General features: G+C 33.8%; 1 protein-coding gene and 1 pseudogene across 1 annotated transcript; both read right to left on the reverse strand.

Moving 5' to 3' along the window:
• Window positions 1-8,343: 8,343 nt before the first annotated feature.
• LOC132304961 (putative UPF0481 protein At3g02645) lies at window positions 8,344-9,771 on the reverse strand. The gene has a single exon (XM_059802655.1). The coding sequence runs from the start codon at window positions 9,769-9,771 to the stop codon at window positions 8,344-8,346; it is 1,428 nt and encodes a 475-aa protein (XP_059658638.1).
• Window positions 9,772-14,227: 4,456 nt separating this feature from the next.
• On the reverse strand, window positions 14,228-14,326 carry LOC132305815 (small nucleolar RNA R71; annotated as a pseudogene).
• Window positions 14,327-18,429: the final 4,103 nt, after the last annotated feature.

Below are 18,429 nucleotides of genomic sequence, written 5' to 3' on the forward strand. Positions count from 1 at the left end.
GCCCAAAATGAAAATATCTTCCCAAAAATATTTTCTTAAAAACCCCTGAAATAAAATATCTTCAAAATATATTTATGAAAAACACCCCAAGAAAAGAAAATAATTCCAAAGAACTATACATCCATGCCCTTATAGACATCGGGAGCAACCAGAGTACTTTTTTAAAAAAGTGAAGATACGTATTTCGTGGAAACCACTCAAGACGAAGGTACGCAAAGTCAAAAACCAATTCCGAACACGAAAAGTGAGGTTGTGCCAAAAAATGACAAACGGGGAAAAGACAAAATAGGGAAAATGACGAAATAGGAAAAGGGACAAAAATGAATAGTGTCCGAAAAGTGAAAAAGTGGAAATGACGCAGTCCTTAAAGGAAGTTGTCAATCCAAAGGAAGGAGTCTCAGAAACCATTTCCGAGCACTCAAGATGACACTATCTGACGAGAAACCGAACTCAGAAAGGAAAAGACAACGAAAAAAATTTATCCGTAAAATTTGAAGAAATGGAAAGGAATGAAAATGACCGGGTCATTACACATGCGGCAGTGTGCAACAAGATGTTCAATATACAAGTATACATAACACAATCAATATTGAAATGCACGTAAGACAAGTATACAAAACACATGTATACTAGGTTACTTCGAAAGTAAATCATCAATATACAAGTGTACACACCAAGTACGCTAAACAATATTGAATGGAAAGACAACATATATACAAGTATACATTCCTAAGTATACTAAGCAATATAAACATATATGGAGCACAAGTATACAACCTCAAGTATAGTTACAATATGAACATACATGGAGTACAAGTATACAATCTCAAGTATACTAAGCAATATAAACATATATAGAGTACAAGTACACAACCTCAAGTATACTAAGTAAAAATGAAATATCATGCACCAAATCACAAGCTAAAGGTAATCAACGATTAACAACTTGGAATTGAATGCGAAATCAACAAATGGCGGAAAGACAAGGACATACGGTCTCAATAACCAAGCAAGTGATCTCGAGTTACTAGCCCTCAAGGTGCTACCTAGTGTGCACTAAACCAGGAATAAAACCAATACATTGGTGTTTTTGGGTTACTAGCACTCAGGGTACCACCCAGTATGCACTATATGTTATAGGGGGAGCTCTCATCCCCCGTACTAGAGCCATGCCCTAGCCGTAACATATTCCAATGTTCGTGCTAACTTTCCAAAAATCATCAAGTTGTATAACAAGTATATCACATATACACAATGCACAAAATCAATTACCATGCACAACCAAGTCATGGAATACACACAAAAGATGCTCTAGGAATTCAAGCTACAATGGCATATTAAATGTCATATAAGTAAACGTGTGTACTAACAAGTTAAATCATAACTTCAACTCATGGAATACTATCATGTAATCATATAACAAGTTCTAAATTATAAATTAGGCAAGAATTCAACATCAATGCATAATTACCTCAATGGAAGCATAAAAAGGTAATTTAATTAATTTAAATAATTAAATTCTCAAAATTACAAAGCAACTCCAAAAATTCTATAAATAAGATATGTCAAAGGTAATGTCAAAGTCTAATTCAATATCACATTACAAGTTCATTCTATGCTAGATGCAACCATGTGAATTAAATTCCATACAAAGAAAATAATTAAATAAAAGTCTCAAAACTTATCCAAATATTCTCTATTTAACATATATGATAGAACATGCCAAACTCATCAACAATATCAAGTCAAAAATTCAATTAAGTGAAATGAACACTTAAAAAAAATTAATTAATCTAATTAATTAATTTTCTCTAGATTTTAAAACAATTTCAAATATCCTCAAATTTACATATATTAAAGAACATACCAAGGCCTATTTTAATATCACATTACAAGTTGATTCTATGCTAGTTACAACCATGTGAATTAAATTTTCATTCAAGAATATAATTAAATAAAAGTTTCAATACTTATTCAAATACTCCTAATTTAATATATGTTAATGAATATATCAAGGCCTAATTTAATAGCATATCACAATTTAATTTCAAGCTATATACAACCGTGAGAATTAAATCTTATACATAAAAAATAATTAAATTAAATTCTAGAATTAATACAAAGGTATGCATACAAGTTGTATAGGCAAGAAAAATATTCAATACAATACATATATAACCCTAAAACATCCCCTACCTCAATTTGAGATGGAAATCTCAAAAGCCACCTAAATGTAACCGCTCCAAATCTGACAATACTTCAGGGTTATGTCGGGGACAACGAGGGAAGCAACTATCAACCTTGAGGTACCACCAAAATCCAAATATGAACTCAAAAATGGTCGGAACTGGCTTCTAATAGAGGGGAAAGGACCGCCTCGCCAAGGCCTACGATAAAGCCTAAGTTATCACGGCAAAATTCAAGGGGGAAGGAGGTTGATTTGGGAAAAAAAGGGTGGCAGCCATGGAAGAGCTATAGAATCTGATCTGTAGCAGTGTAGAAGAAGAAGAAATGCAATAATTTAATTTTTCAAACCCTCTATTTATAGAAAATCTCAAAAAGTGCCCCGAACGGGTCCCGCCGGATCCGAAAAAGTGGAATTTGCGCAGACGCGCTCAAATGGTAAAAACACCAAGAACAAAAAAAACCGAAATGAAAAAAAATGAACAACAGAAGAAATGGCGTCGAAAATCGAGTTCCGTACAAAGAGATATGCCCTAAACAAGTTCGACGGCAACCGGGGTCGAAAACCTTAAAACTGGGGAAAACGACTGGAAGAAAATTCTAAGAGTACCCGACTCGACGAAATGTGAAAATGAATCCCATACGAGGATCCAGGCTCAAAATAAGGCATTTTGTAATAACTTTTGTTAATTGCACAATGACCCCTCCAAGAAAGGATAACTGCAAAACTGTTCATAATGAAAATATCTTCCAAAAGATATTTTCTTAAAAACTCCCGAAATAAAATATCTTCAAAAGATATTTATGAAAAATATCCCAAGAAACATAAATATTTCTGAAGAATCCTTTCATCTACGCCCATGCGGGAAAAAGGAACAACCGATGAGCTTTTCTCCAAAAGTAAAATTACGCGTTTCGAGAAAATCAACTAGAATGAAAAATCGTGAAGTCAAAAATTAACTCCAAGCACAAAAAGTGAGGTTGTGCCAAAAAGTGACAAACGGGGAAAAAGAGGGAAAGTGAATAGTGTCCAAAAAATAAAAATGTGGAAATGATGTGGTCCTTTAAGGAAGTTGTCAATCTAAAGGAAAGAGTCTCGGGAACCATTTCCGAACACTCGAGACACCAAGTGATGAGAAACCGAACTCGGAAAAGAAAAATCAACGGAAAAAACAATATTCATAAAATTTGAGAAAAAGGAAATGACAGAAATGACTGGGTCATTACAATTTTATTCAGGTAGGATCTGGATTATTTTCTCTTTCTTTATTTTTTTGATATGTTTAAGATATTATAAATTCTCATTAGTGAGAATCTACGTATTGTTTATATATATATAACATAACAAATATAAAATACAAAAGAAGAAGAAGAAGTAGAAAATTATTCAAATATACATGTTAAAAAAAGAAAAAAAAGAATTTTAAGAAGTATAAGTAGAAAAGGAAAAAGGAAAGCAAATGAGGAAACTTTAAAAGGAAAAAGTTAAGAGTTTCAATATATATATATATATATATATATATATATATATATATATTGGGAACCCTCACAACCACTTGCCCTTTGGACTTGTAGCTATCAGGTAAAACTACCGTTGCCGGCCTCGCATTGTAAACAGCAAGGTAAGTCGAGAGTAATAAAGGAGGTGGAAAGGCTCGAACCTTGGCGAGTGATAGCCAAAGCCCTCACCTTACCAACTCATCCAAGCCCCTGGGGGCTAAGAGTTTCAATTGAGTAAGAAAAAATTAACCTTTTCTAAGGAAATTTAGGGAATTTAAAGAGTAAAAGAGAAAATAAAAAAATAATTTTAGAAACCACAAAATTTAAGAGGGCACATTGTATAAAAATTTTCATATATATGAAAAATTATATATATATATATATATTAGCACAAATATTATAAAGGGCGGGGCCAGGCCAGGGGCACGTGTCCCCCTAGGCCTTCATTAGCTCCATCACTAGTTCGAATATTTTCAAAAAAAATTATCTTATTTTAGTACTTTTTTTTTTTTTTTTTTTTTTTTTTTTTTTTTTCACTTTGTAGGATAACATTGACAAGGATAAACATAATACCATAGATGATTGAAAAATAGTACACACCCGGAGAAAATTATCTCATGACAGATAGTTTCATGAGAAATTGGTACATTTTAATTTCATTTTTTCCTTTTGTAGGATCACATTGGAAAATAATGTGATCCTAGTGTTCCTACAAAAGACCAAGCTCTCTCTCTCTCACTGGACAGACTCTCTCTGTCTGGCATTTTCTGATCAGACACAACAAGATAAGATTGAAATAAAAAATTAAAAAGCAACTTTATCAAACTTTTTTCTCCAAACGACAGATTCATCATATTCAACATGGTCCCAAGACTTACTTTATGGAGGGACGACGAAGACTACTAGAAAACAGATTATAGCGATTTTCACTGATCCGTCGCCACGACGCCATTGATAATTCCAACACCAAAACTAAACCAATCACTAGAATGCAAATTGGACACGTGTAACGTTTTAATTGTTGCTTTCCATTTGTGTAACACGTTTTATAATTGTTTGATTATTTCATCATAATAAAAAAATGATATTATTACGGCTATTTGTCAAGACATGCATGCATTCATTTCTATATTCAAATATTGAAGAAAAGAAAGAAAAAAATAAACCTTTTTTTTTTTGAAAAGTAAGAAAAAAATAAACTTGTTAAATACAAAACTGTCATGTTAGTATGTTACACCTTTGGTTTTTTTTTGTTTTACCTATAAGTCACATCTATTTTATGGACACATAAAATTTCATTTTCTCTCATAAAATTTCATTTTCTCTCTCTTTGGAAAAAGAAGACGAAAAAAGTAGTGGAGATATTGCTTTTATACGGTTCCTGATTCACGTCACGTTACATTCGTCATTTTAACATTTAGGTTTGGGGACCAGCGCATAGAAATATTCAAAAGTCTGGGCCATAATACATTAAAGTAGGAAAAATTAGTAATTCATACCACTTGGAAAAAGTTAGCTGCAAAAAAAATAATAATAATAATTGAAAAAAAGTAGTTGATCCGAATATCAGATCAGCGAATCGTTAACCAACAATTATTATGGAATCTTTGATCTCATGTTACACGTTTTCTTAGAATATCAATGTCAATTTCGGTCTCTATCTTGGATCCCATACTAATAAAACCTTACAATGAGTTCGCTCTTCTATATACATGATGATTATGATTGGGGGTAAAATATTTTGACATTCATATTATCTTTTTCGTTTTCGTTTTTAAAGTTGGTTTATATTCTGAGTAAATGATCTTCATTTTAATAATTTTTATATTTATCCAAGTCCTGAATATTTTTATTGGTATTATTGGGCAATCGGCATAACTTAATTTTTTGTCTACTGGTGAAATTTAGTTCGAGTCATTTCAATTAAATTTTTTTTTGTGAGAAATAACTTTGTAATTGGTAATATTGGGCGTCAAAATAAGTTCAGTCATAGTTGTACTTCTAGTTTAATCTTTTAATATTGAGGATTGTGTGAAAATACTCCAGTTCCATAATAACACATATTAGACAAGTAAGTGAGTGAGGACACTTTTTTTTCATCTTTGTTAAGTTTTAGGTTAGGCAATTAAAACAAGTTTTGAAAATAGTTTTACAAAAGTGCATTGCAAAAACAGAACCCATTTGGTACTTGTTTTTCAAAATTTGTTTTTGAAATATTAGACATTATCAAAGTGAAACCGGTTACGCCTATCTTGAAACCAAATTAAAAATTATTTTCCTACTCTATATAGGTTACTTTTTATCATATATATATATATATATTTATTTATTTATTTTTGAGATAATTAGACTGGAATTAAACTCTTTTTCCAAGTAAGTTTATGTCTTATTTACCAAAAGAAACAGTTTAGGTCTTCAAAAAATCTATATAAATACCTTTTACCACTGAGGGTTTTCTACCGCTTTTGAATATAATTCATAGAACCAATTTGTGAAAATTTTATGAGTGTTTATTTTCATATTGAGACATACATACTATATATACATGAGTGATTTAGGATGTTGAACGAGAGAAAAAAAATCAAAATCAGATTTGAAGAAAATGAGGGAGCGATCGCACTTTAAAAGAGTCAAAGAATTCGCGGAGTGTTGTTTGATCTACCAACAATCCTTTTGCAAAAGTCAAGGTTAAGTCTCAAGTCGAGAGTTATTGGATGGGAGAATCGCAGAACTGAAGAAGGTCAGCAATTGGTTCTTGGTAGAGCGAAAAGATGTGAGTCTAAGTCAAAGTCTATTATATTTTACTTCAAATATAGTTGATTGTTTCGCTCAAAACTCCGTGGCAATCTCAGAGATTTCTTGAATTATTTAATGATTTCTTGGACTAGGTTTCTTCACTAAAATTAGTTGTCTCTCAAACTTTACTACTTGCATTTATTTTTACTTTGTGATTGGTTAATTTAACATTCTACTCCGTAAATTTAGATTAAGCAAAAATTTGGTGTACTAAAAATCGAAAATACAACAAAATTAAAAAAAACGTATCAATTTGAGACTGAGAAACACGTTTAAACATAGATATAATCTAATTTGAATTTCTTCACGTTGGTTCAAAATTTTCTTAGCTTCTTTGCTGTGAGTGAGACTTACACATCATTAAAATTTCTTCTGATTTAGTAGTGCCTAGTGGATATATTAGTGAGATTGCTTTTTATTTTTTTTTGGCGTGTAGATGCGGTTTGGCTTTGGCGATTTCTTGCCACGATTAAAAAAAAAAAAAATTAAGAGTCGGCAAATTACCAATTTTGTTTTGAAACATCCTGTCCATGTAAAGTGGAAAGGCAAACTGTCAACATAATAGGCATATAAATCTGATCCACTATAAAATCACAAGAAATGAATATAATTAATATTCAGTTAGAGTTTTATATGATTGTATTTATGAACAGAAACGAATGTAATCTAATATTTGAAGCCTGAATGTGATTTAATAGTGCCTAGTGGATATATCGGTTGTATATTCCAATAATATTTTTATTTAATAAAAATAAAAATAAAAAATTAATTAAGTTCTTATTTAGATTATTTAGGATATGTTTTAGAGATAATCCTCTAACATGAAAAGAAATAAAAATACTAGATCAGTAAGATATCTAGGGTTATCACCTCTCCACTGCCCAATGGATGTAGATTTTGGATCTAAAAGTAGAAGATTGCATCTCAACAAATAAAACGTAATCAACAAATAACACGTAATAGATATTCACCGCAAGTCTCCGCTTGTTTGGAATTACTGAAAAAAAAAAAAAAAAAAAAAAAAAAAAAAAAAAAACTCTTTAATTTATTTGGATGTAAAATATTTTTAAAAAAATATATTTCTTATTTTTTTGATATTTGATTGTCGTAAAATATTTACAAATAAAAAATAATATTAAAATTTAACAAAAATAATTTATTTATAAATTTTAAGTAAGATATTTTGCATGCCCCGCTGGATAGACTAAATCTAAACCTTTGTCCGTTAAAAAAGTAAAAATAAAAAATATTTTATTTGAAGAAGAAAAATATTTTAGGAGAAAAATATTTCATGTGAAAACAAAACAAACGTAGTTAATGTACAAGCTTGGAATTCCAAGGCAAGTCTTTGTTTGTTTGGCATTTTTAAAAAAATAATAATAATAGATAAATAAATAAAAACCTGATGTAAAATATTTTATAGAAAATATTTATTTATTTTTTTGGTAGTTGATTGTCCTAAAATATTTAGGAACAAAAATTAATATTAATATTTAACAAAAATAATTTATTCTTAAATTTTTAGTAAGTTTTTTGCACGCCACCCAACTAAACCTAGACCTTTGCCCAACACTAAAAAAAAATAAAAAAATAAAAATTATTTTACTTGAAGAAGGAAAATATTTTATGAGAAGAATACTTCACTTGGAAACAAAACAAATGTAGTTAATGTACAAGGCTCTTACACATAAATTGGGTAATTAAACACTTTCATTAAGAGAACCCATACAGAAATGAACAACAAAGCTTATCTTAAAGGCAAACCATAAGGACTATAATTACGTACATAACTAATTCAGATATGGTCTTACAGACACTTGTAGGATTGCTTGTACTGATAGGAACAAAGGCAAAGATACCTAATTAATAAAAAGAAAGCATGGAGTATAGGGTCTGCATAAACGCAAGGGTGAAAAGGATGATGGCAGCAATGACTGATATGCCTGACCATGCACTACCAAAATAATATTGTCTGAACCTTCCGGTAGAAACTCGCCAAGGCGTGCAGAAATCCATCGCCTGCTTGTATTGCTTAGTGTAATGGAAACCACTCGGATTGGCATTCTGGCAAATACCATTGAAAAGCCGGGCCACTTCTTCCCTCGAACCTAAATAATTGCGTATGATTCCTGCATCCTCGAACAATTTAACATCTTCGGGAGTATTGATGAGGAGATCCATGAGGAACGCAAATGATGTGAAGTAACTAGGAATCCAGTGACAGCTTAGCTCGAAAGCGATGAGGTTTCTCAAGACTGACTCCGTGGAATCAGAGACAGAGAAAGGTGGAATTTCTATGTAACCTTTTACAAACAGAGTGGAGCAGCTATTACAACTAAAACCAGTAGTAAACCTTATGTCGAATAGGTTCCTATCGTTACTAGCTGCCTTCAATCTGACTCCCGCCAAGCGAAGTTCTGTTGCAGAGTAAATGATTTTGCTCTCCATCCTTTCTGTTTCATCACATTCCATCTTATCTATTTCATTTTCATCATCGAGGGATCTTTGAGTGTATGTGTTGCCTGTACAAGCCGGCATGTACTGAATGTGCAAGAAATGGAGTATATGGTAAGGACATTCCTTCTCCATGTTTCTTCTTTGATAATTTTCAAGGCCCATTATATTGCCAAAGAATAGATGGACCCATATAGTAAGGGGAGGATACTGGATTTGGATCCTTCCCACCATCTCATTGAACAATTCTTCAAGAACAAAGAAAGGAATCTGATTCTCGAGCAATAGCAAGTCATAAAGGATAGCATAGTACTTGAAAGGGTTGCGCAAAATGGGGTCATAATCGTTTTTGAAATTCCTCAACAGAAGTTCGATTATGAAGCAACCATCAATGAGCACCACTTCTGCAAGCCTGAAATTTTGGTCGTTGCAGGGCTGTAACCTGGCCGGCTCATAACGATCCCTAACAGCTTGTTCCAACTTCAACATAGCCTCCGCACAATCTCTCAATGTTTCCTCGAACGTTGTGGTTCGTTGAAGTAGGGCACACATGTAGCTCAACTTGACCGGCTCCATTGCTTGAAGACGCGGTGCCCCTCTGTGAAGAGGGCCAATAGATATGGTGGTAGGGCTGTACGGGTTCTCGTTTTGCTGGTGAAGCACACTGGGGACCCTGTCCATGATGTGGATCCTTTCCCCAGGCAGATTGGGATCACCAGCGAACGATTGCAGGCGATTTTGTTTTAAATTGCCGGCAATTTTGTCCTCTAGAGACTTAACAAATTGAGACAGTTCTTCTTCTTCCCCCAAGGCATGAGAACTTTCTTCATCAGCCATCACGGATCTCTTAAGTATTTTAAAATTAAGTTTGAGCTTCTGAGGATTAGCTTCAGCTGATTAGAGAAAGAACTGATCCAAATAGCTAAAAACACTGAAAAAAAAGTTATATAGAGAGAGAAGCAAGCAAGGAAGATAGTTGGGTTCGAGAGTGGTGCAGGCGCTATATAAAGGTGTCTCACAATGGATAAAGCTAGAAAGAGATAAACTAAAGAGCAATAAAAAAAAAAAAGTAAAAAAAAAAAAAAAAAAAAGAGCAATAAAAAGAAAAGTAAAGTAAAGAGCAATCAATAATGCACAAGTAACAATGTTACAATATGACCACAATTGAAGTGGTTGGTATGATGTCGATTTTCTCAATAATGCACAACTAACAATGTTACAATATGACAGCAATTAAAGCAGTTGGTATAATGTCGATTTTCTCAAGGTAGAGGTTTGGGTTTAAAGACATATAAGATAGGGTGAAGTGCAAAAAGGGCACTATTGTTAGCTTAAAAATTGTACCAATAATAAATTTTATTGGTGTAATATGAAAAGTAAGCAAATAAGAACTTTTATCTTCCTAAAATGATATGGACAAAACATATGACTAAAATATTTTCTCTCATCCCTAACAACTCTTTCTCTCTCTAATTGTCTCACTCTTATAAATTTATAATTAAATATTCCATAGATTACATACAGAATATAAATGTATGTGCATATATATATACATATACTCTTATTTAATATATTTCTATCTCTATAAATACTCTATCTATGTTTAATATATTTTGTCTCCTCTGAAACGACTCTCTCTCTCTCTCTAATTGCCCTCCACTCTTATAAAATTAAATATTTCATATATTACATACAAATATAAATGATTATATATATAAATAAAAGAAATAAAAAGGGTGTGGTTTTGAATTTGTCCTTTAAGGTAATCTTGTCTATTAGATTTTTTTATATTATTTTTGTTATGAGTAGAGTGAAGGATATTTTGGTCTTTTTGCCTTTTCATTATTATTTAATGGACGAAAAGTCCTTAGTTGCACACTTTACATGCTACAATGGTGAGATTTAAACGCCAAAGATGTTATTTGTACACTTTTCAAACTATATGGAAGTTTTTTACCCTTTACCCGGTTAAGATAGTTTGTACTAATAGAGTTATGGGAGCTTGTGAGTATTTATTTAGAAAAGAAAATAATTTATGTTAATATATATGTCCCCATAGTTGGTATAATGAGTATTGCTTGAAGAATACTATATGGGTTGCTTAGAATACCATACGGGTTGTTATAAATTTTGAAAAAATTTCACGTTGCTTAAATTTAATAATAGCTGATGAACGCTGAAAAGTGCGTATTTAAACCCCTTAAGCTTAGTTATTTTAGAACCTTTATCTATCTTATTTTACCGTTTTGTATTGATTTCGTGTTATTTCCATTCTCAGATACTTATCCCAAAAATAAGCTAACTCAACCAAATAAAAGCATAATTGAAGCAATTCTAGGATGAATCAAAGAAAGGAGCAAAGTTGAGCAAAAGGAAGCAAAGGGTGGAATTTTAGCAACTTCGATCGATCTCAAGAAAAGTTCGATCGATCCAACTTTCATCGATCTCAGCACTTCAAGATGGATCTGAGCCATGTTTGTCTATGTTCAAAGATCTCAAAAGTTTGATCGATCCAACTTCCTTTTTTGATCGATCGAACGAACATTCTTGTCCTTATCTAAATGATTGATCTTATCCAGTTGTACCACCCTACCAATCGCTATTGTCTTTTTCCCAAAAATATCTTCAAAATATCTCAGATTTGTTTTTATCCAAAAAGGCACCGCTATTGAGGATCGATCCAACTTCAGTTCGATAGATCTTAGCGACGTTCGATCGATCCAAGTCCAAGGTTAGATCGATCGAACTTCCTCCAGTGCGAAAAAGTTTAATTTCCAGCTCACAAAAGTTGTCGTTTATCCAATCATTGGGGAATATTTGCTGTATGACCCCAGCTCATTTTAAGTGTCATTTGACCTACCTATATAAGGATAAGGATTACTTTTTGTAACATAGAACATAGAGGATCATATTGTATTATCTCATATCATATCATACTTAGAGAACTCTTAGGGAGGAAGCAAAGAAGAGGAGGAGGCTAGAGACACCATTGGAGACTCTTCATCAACCAAGGAGCAAATTTCTTCCATGGAGCTTGCCGTTGAGGGTTAGAGGACATCATCCATGAGTGTTTAGACATCCTCTTGGGGCTAGAGTTAGCCCTAAGCATGCTTTATACTTCTTAATTTATGTATTTTTTAAGGGATTTGTATTGTAATTCATGTCTTGATACTTATATATATATATATAGATCTTGTTTATTTAATGATTTATGTGGTTTAATGCTTCCAATTGATCATTTCATTCTATCCATATGTCTATGTATGCTAGAATAGATGTTCATGTTCTTGTCTCTATTTCTTGTGTTATTGATGCATATCTATGTGTGTTAATGTTTTGGATCTAGAGATTGTCAAGACATAGTGCTTATTGTCATGTTCTTGTGATTTATTTGATGGTTCATACTCATTGCTTGATGGATTGTACCTCTCTCTTAGTTTAATTAGTTTAATTTCAAGTCATTGGCTTAGTTGTAGTGTAGTTGTTAAATGGAAGGACAATTCATACTTGTTGTTGATGTTCCATACTTATGAAAAGCAAGTAACATGTATCTCTAACCTTGTGATGTGTTTGGATTGTGAGCTTAAAGAAAGGATTAATGGCTTAATTTGATATGTTGTGCTATCTACCATGTTGTTTAGACAATATATGCTTAATTTGTCATCCATGCTTGATGAAACAACCACACACACACACTTCATTGTAATACATGTTCTTCCCCTCATTAATCATTCATTAAAGATGTAGAAAAGCTATGCTTAGTGGTGATCTCTAAGCCCCAAGATCTCTCTCTCTTTTATTCTCTCTATTGCATTATTGCTTACTTTAGTTCAATTTGCATCTAGCTTAATTCAACCAACCAACCACTATTTTGATCACTCGACCTACTAACCCTAATGTTGATTCCCCAACCTAGTACGACAACTCAATCCCTTGGGACGATCCCTTTTCACTCATACTATATAGTATAGGTGTTAAGCGGTTTATAAATTTAAATTATAGTGCCCACTTGACACTAATTTCCAAACTCAAAGTTTTGTGCATTGTTTTATGCACCACCCGAGAAGAAACCATAGTTTTTGGCGCCGTTGCGGGGGATTGATTGATTGGCTATGTTGTATTTGTGGAATCAATTAGGAATTAGTACTCTTTTGATCGTGTCTTTACTTTATTTTCAATTTTTGTTACTTATTGTGGTTGTTCTTAATTGACAAGGAGCATTGAGCTAGGAAGCAAGCAAAGGATATTCCAAGTAAAGGAGCTAAGCAAGCAAAGGAAAAATGCTAAAAATTTAAAAATTGCTAAGCTAAGCTATAAATTTGGAGTTGAAGTGCTAAAGGACCTTTGTGAGCTTTTCTTTACTCATCCCTTAGTTAAATCATCGGCTTGCGTGGAGGCTTGTAATTCAATTCTTAGATAAATCGTGAGCCCGCGTGGAGGCAATTTACTTTTCTTGCATATTGTTAAAGCATGGGAGTATGGGAACATTGAATGTGGACGAAGTTTGTTGATTATTGATTTGTTGTGAAGGTGAAGTGTTTGTTGTTATTGCTTATTGTGTTGCATTGTCCATGCATGGTCGTAGATCATTGAGACCCACTCTTGTCCCTTTAAATTTTCATCTTGAATCCATTATTCGAAACCCTAGGGGGAGAGGTAGTTCTAGTCAATCCGTTTCATTAATGGAAGGACATAATGAGGACCATGTGGAGGACCTTGGTCACATAGACCAACAAGGTATCCTCCACCCCAATGTGCATCATGATAACATGCAAGTTCCATTAGGCATGCCAAGGCCATATGTTCATCCACCACAACAACAAGGCCAAGTTCCATTGGGAATGCCAAGGCCAATCTATGCTTCACTGCCTCCCATCATTCAAGGCATCCAAGGTGCCTATGTTGCACCTCCAATTGCTAATTCTCCCCTTGCTTTACGAGATCACTATGTGCCTAATGAATATAATGCACCCACATGCATTCAATTGCCGTCATTTAGAGCACATCACTATGAAATCAAGCCACAAACCATTCAAATGCTTCCTAATTATCATGGACTTCCAAGTGAAGAACCTTACAAGCATTTGGATGAGTTTCTTGAAGTTTGTTCCACCGTAAAATATACGGACATACCGGAAGAAGTCTTAAGCCTTAAACTTTTTTTATTCACCCTTAAAGACAAGGCAAAATATTGGTTTAATAATCTTAGGCCTTTTTCAATAACTTCTTGGGCGGAAATGCAACAAGAGTTCTTAAAGAAGTACTATCCGGTTTCTAAGAATAATGCCATGAGAACCTCAATTCGAAAATTTTCACATGGGGATGGAGAAACATTTCATGAGGCATGGGAATGCTTTAATGAATTGCTTAGGAAGTGTCCACATCATGACATGCCCAAATGGCAATTAGTTTAATATTTCTTTGAGAGCTTATTGGACAATTACAAAGGCATGGTTGATGCTTCCATGGGTGGCTCTTACATTGATAGGCATGAGGATGACATGTGGCGTCTTTATGAGAGCATGAGTGAAAATTCTTTGCATCGTACTTTATCTTCAAAGAATGGTAGAAATTTTAGTGGTAAGAAGAGTGTTGGCTTACATCAAGTCGATCACTCTAATGAAATTGCCGCCGAAATGAAATCATTATCTCAAATTTTTTATCAACCAAAACTTGACGAATCAAGTATCTTCCTTCCCTAACCATTCTCATCATGCATCTAATGAAACATGTATGACTTGTTCAAGTGTTTTACATTCTATTTCCAATTGTCCTCATGGACATGTGCAAAGTGAGCATCATGAATAAGTAAATGCTGTTTTCACTAATCAAGGGAACAATCCTTATGGAAATCATTACAATCCTAGTTGGAGAAATCACCCGAATTTCTCTTGGAAAAACCAAGGGGAGGGCTCAAACCCTTCCCAAGGCGGTTTTCAAGGAAAATACATTCCACCTCCACTACAAGGCCAAGGTTCCCAAGGTTTTAGATCATCATATCAATCACAAGGAAGCCAATTTTCTAATTCTCATTTTCCTAATCAACCATCATATTCCCAAGGAAATGTTAGAAGTCCCGCTTTTGAAGATAAAGTTTTGACCGCTTTGGGCACTTTAGAGGCAAACACACAATTGCTTCATTCTCACTCTCAATCCATTGCTAAGCTAGAAACCTAAGTAGGGCAAATAGCTAGTACTTTGAATGCAAGAGAGAAGGGAAAAATGCCTTTAAACGCCCCACAAAAGCAACAATGTGTTGTGGAGACTCATTCCTCATCGGAAGGTCACACAATAGAGCATGTCAATGCGGTGACTACCTTGAGAAGTGGAAAGATTGTGGACAACCAAATGGGTGTGCCCAATGAAGAGAGTGAACCGGTGTAACCACAAGTTGACACCCATCCCGTTTCATATCATATTCCTCCTTCATTGCATGTGCATGACCATATAAATGAGAATGTGTTGAAAGTGATTTGAAAAGTGACTTTGAAAAGAAAGATGTGCAATATGATTTGAAAACTTCTTATGTTGAAGAGACTTCAAAGAAAAATTCTGAAAAGGTTTTTGAACCAAAAACTCCATTCCGGATGCCTTAAAAGGATCCATTTCAAATGACAAACAAAAGGCCAACATCAATGAAATCATGGACGTGTTTAGGTAAGTGAAAGTCAATCTTCCACTTTTGGATGCAATCAAGCAAATTTCGGTTTATGCCAAATTCTTGAAAGACTTGTGCACCCAAAAGCAGAAGAACAAAAGCTAAGCACCTAGAAAAGCAGTCTTAACCGAGCAAGTAAGCTCAATTTTGTAGCATAACACTGTAACGGCCCAAGTTTTTCAACCCGGTGCGTCAGTGATGAACCAAAAGTTAATCCGATAACAAATCTGAAATTCAGAAGCAAAAGGTAAACCGAGATCTTAAGAGGTAAGAGTCACTCCAAAGACACAAATGTGACCCTCCATGAGTTCATAAAGCTCAAAGAGAACAAAGACGGAAACAAGGGTCAAAAAGGACAAAATTCGTCATCCAAGGGGCAAAAAGGTCAATTCACAATTAAAAGGAGAAACTTGACTCTAAACAAGTCAAACAAGGTGAATACAACCTAATCTAATCATTTTGAAACATTCCAAGAGGTTTCATGACCATTGGCCAAGAAACCCACATAATGCCCTATCCCGGTTGAAGTAAAAACTGACACTACTTCATTAAAATAGGAATAACTCCCACTGTGTTTGGAATATGAGGATAGGACTGGTATCATTGGAAATATGACTCAAAATCCTTGAGTTTAGGCTCAAGAATCACCCTATTTGGATTAGAAACGAAGAAATTATGACCCTTTGAAGTTGGAAGATCAGTGCTAAAACTCAACAGAAGCTAGGCTCGGGTTCTAGCTATTTTGGTCGACCAAAATGGAGTTTCAGACGACCAAAATGAAAGTGCTGAGAGCTGAAAACATGAAGGAAAGAGCTTGTTTATTTCGGTTGACCGAAATGAGCCATCGGTCGACCGAAATGGTCCTAAACAGTAGAAAAGGCTACTGGAATGTGATGTTTATTGTTCATTGGCAATTCCATTTGCCATCAGTCAACCAAAATGGAGTTTTGGTCGACAGAAACACCTCGAAAACTTGCTAAAAAAGCTATTATGAGTCCAAGGTGCTAAGGTTCAACCTATACTTTGAATCCCTTCATGAATTGGTTCAAAATGAATATGCAAAACTGATTTTTCATGAGTTTTGAGAATGTGAATATGTCAACAACTTTGATATGAGTACTTGAATGTAAAATAATGGCCTATGGCCTCATACACTTCATTTACAAGATTTTCATATATCAAACCTCAAACTTTGGTTTAAATACATTTTGAAGCAAAAGTTTGATACCAAAAGAGTATAGACACAAAAATGGACATGCTTGGCCCTTGGCCTCTTTACATATATATCAAAAGAGTGTCAAAAGGTACACTTAAGCGCACATTACATGACTTAGACAATAAGTACAAGTTTTGTCAAAATAAACAAAAGTAAACATGATATGCTAACATGTGCATATTCAATGTCGTCAAAAATACTTCGAGACTTCTAGCATGTCTAAGAGTGTTGTGTATCCCACAACAAAGCTTCTTTACCTGCAAAACCAGTAACCTCGAGGTGAATAAACAAGTCTAACAAGTTTTTTCGTAGGGAATGTGTATATATAAGTTTTAACTTATTTCAAAGTTTACAATTCAATAGGATTTAGTACATGCAATTAAAATGTCATTGAAACTTTTCACATGGCACAATGAGATGCAATATCACATAGTTATCAAATTTGGAATTTAAATGCGAAATCAAACCAAAGTGGATACTTGGACGTCTAATGCTTGTTTGCAATATTGGTGCCTCTTTTGAAAGAATGAACATAAGGTTTGTGGGTATCATTTCTGGAAACCCTCACGAGACTTTACTCATCCACTAGGGGTAACCTAAGGGTTTAAAAGGCTTGTTGCATATGCTAAGTGCAATCGTGTTCCCTACGAAAGTGGTGCTATCATTTTATTGCTTTCTAGTTCATAGTTGTATAGTTATTCATTTCATTCCTTTACTTTCTAATTCATTGTTAGGGACTAGCAATATTTAAGTTTGGGGGTGTGATGAGCGCTGAAAAGTGCGTATTTAAACCCCTTAAGCTTAGTTATTCTAGAACCTTTATCTATCTTATTTTACCGTTTTGTATTGATTTCGTATTATTTTCATTCTCAGGTACTTATCCCCAAAATAAGCTAACTCAGCCAAATAAGAGCATAATTGAAGCAATTCTGGGATGAATCAAAGAAAGGAGCAAAGTAAAGCAAAATGAAGCAAATAGTGGAATTTCAGCAACTCGATCGATCTCAAGAAAAGTTCAATTGATCCAACTTTCATCAATCTCAGCACTTTAAGATGGATCTGAGCCATGTTTGTCCCTGTTCAAAGATCTCAAAAGTTCGATCGATAACTTCCTTCTTCGATCGATCGAACATTCTTGTCCTTATACAAATGATTGATCTTATCTAGTTATACCACCCTACCAACCGCTTTTGTCCTTTTCCCAAAAATATCTTCAAAATATCTCAGATTTGTTTTTATCTAAAAAGGCGTAGCCATTGAGGATCGATCCAACTTTAGTTCGATCGATCTCAGCCATGTTTGATTGATCCAAGTCCAAGGTTCGATCGATCAAACTTCCTCCAGTGCGAAAAATTTTAATTTCCGGCTTACAAAAGTTGTCCTTTATCCAATCATTAGGGAATATTTGCTATACGACCCCAACTCATTTTGGGTGTCATTTGACCTACCTATATAAGGATAAGGATTACTTTTTGTAACATAGAACATAGATGATCATATGTATTATCTCATATCATATCATACTTAGAGAACTCTTAGGGAGGAAGCAAAGAAGAGGAGGATGCTAGAAACATCATTGGAGACTCTTCATCAACCAAGGAGCAAATTTCTTCCATGGAGC

This window comes from Cornus florida, unplaced genomic scaffold (genome assembly GCF_030987335.1).
Source record: "Cornus florida cultivar Cherokee Brave unplaced genomic scaffold, ASM3098733v1 CherokeeBrave_3.0.0_Hap2_Chr04, whole genome shotgun sequence".
NCBI classification, from domain to species: domain Eukaryota; kingdom Viridiplantae; phylum Streptophyta; class Magnoliopsida; order Cornales; family Cornaceae; genus Cornus; species Cornus florida.

Coding starts and splice junctions, on each gene's coding strand:
- LOC132304961 (XM_059802655.1), bottom strand. CDS start 9,771: ATGGCTGATGAAGAAAGTTCTCATGCCTTGGGGGAAGAAGAAGAACTG.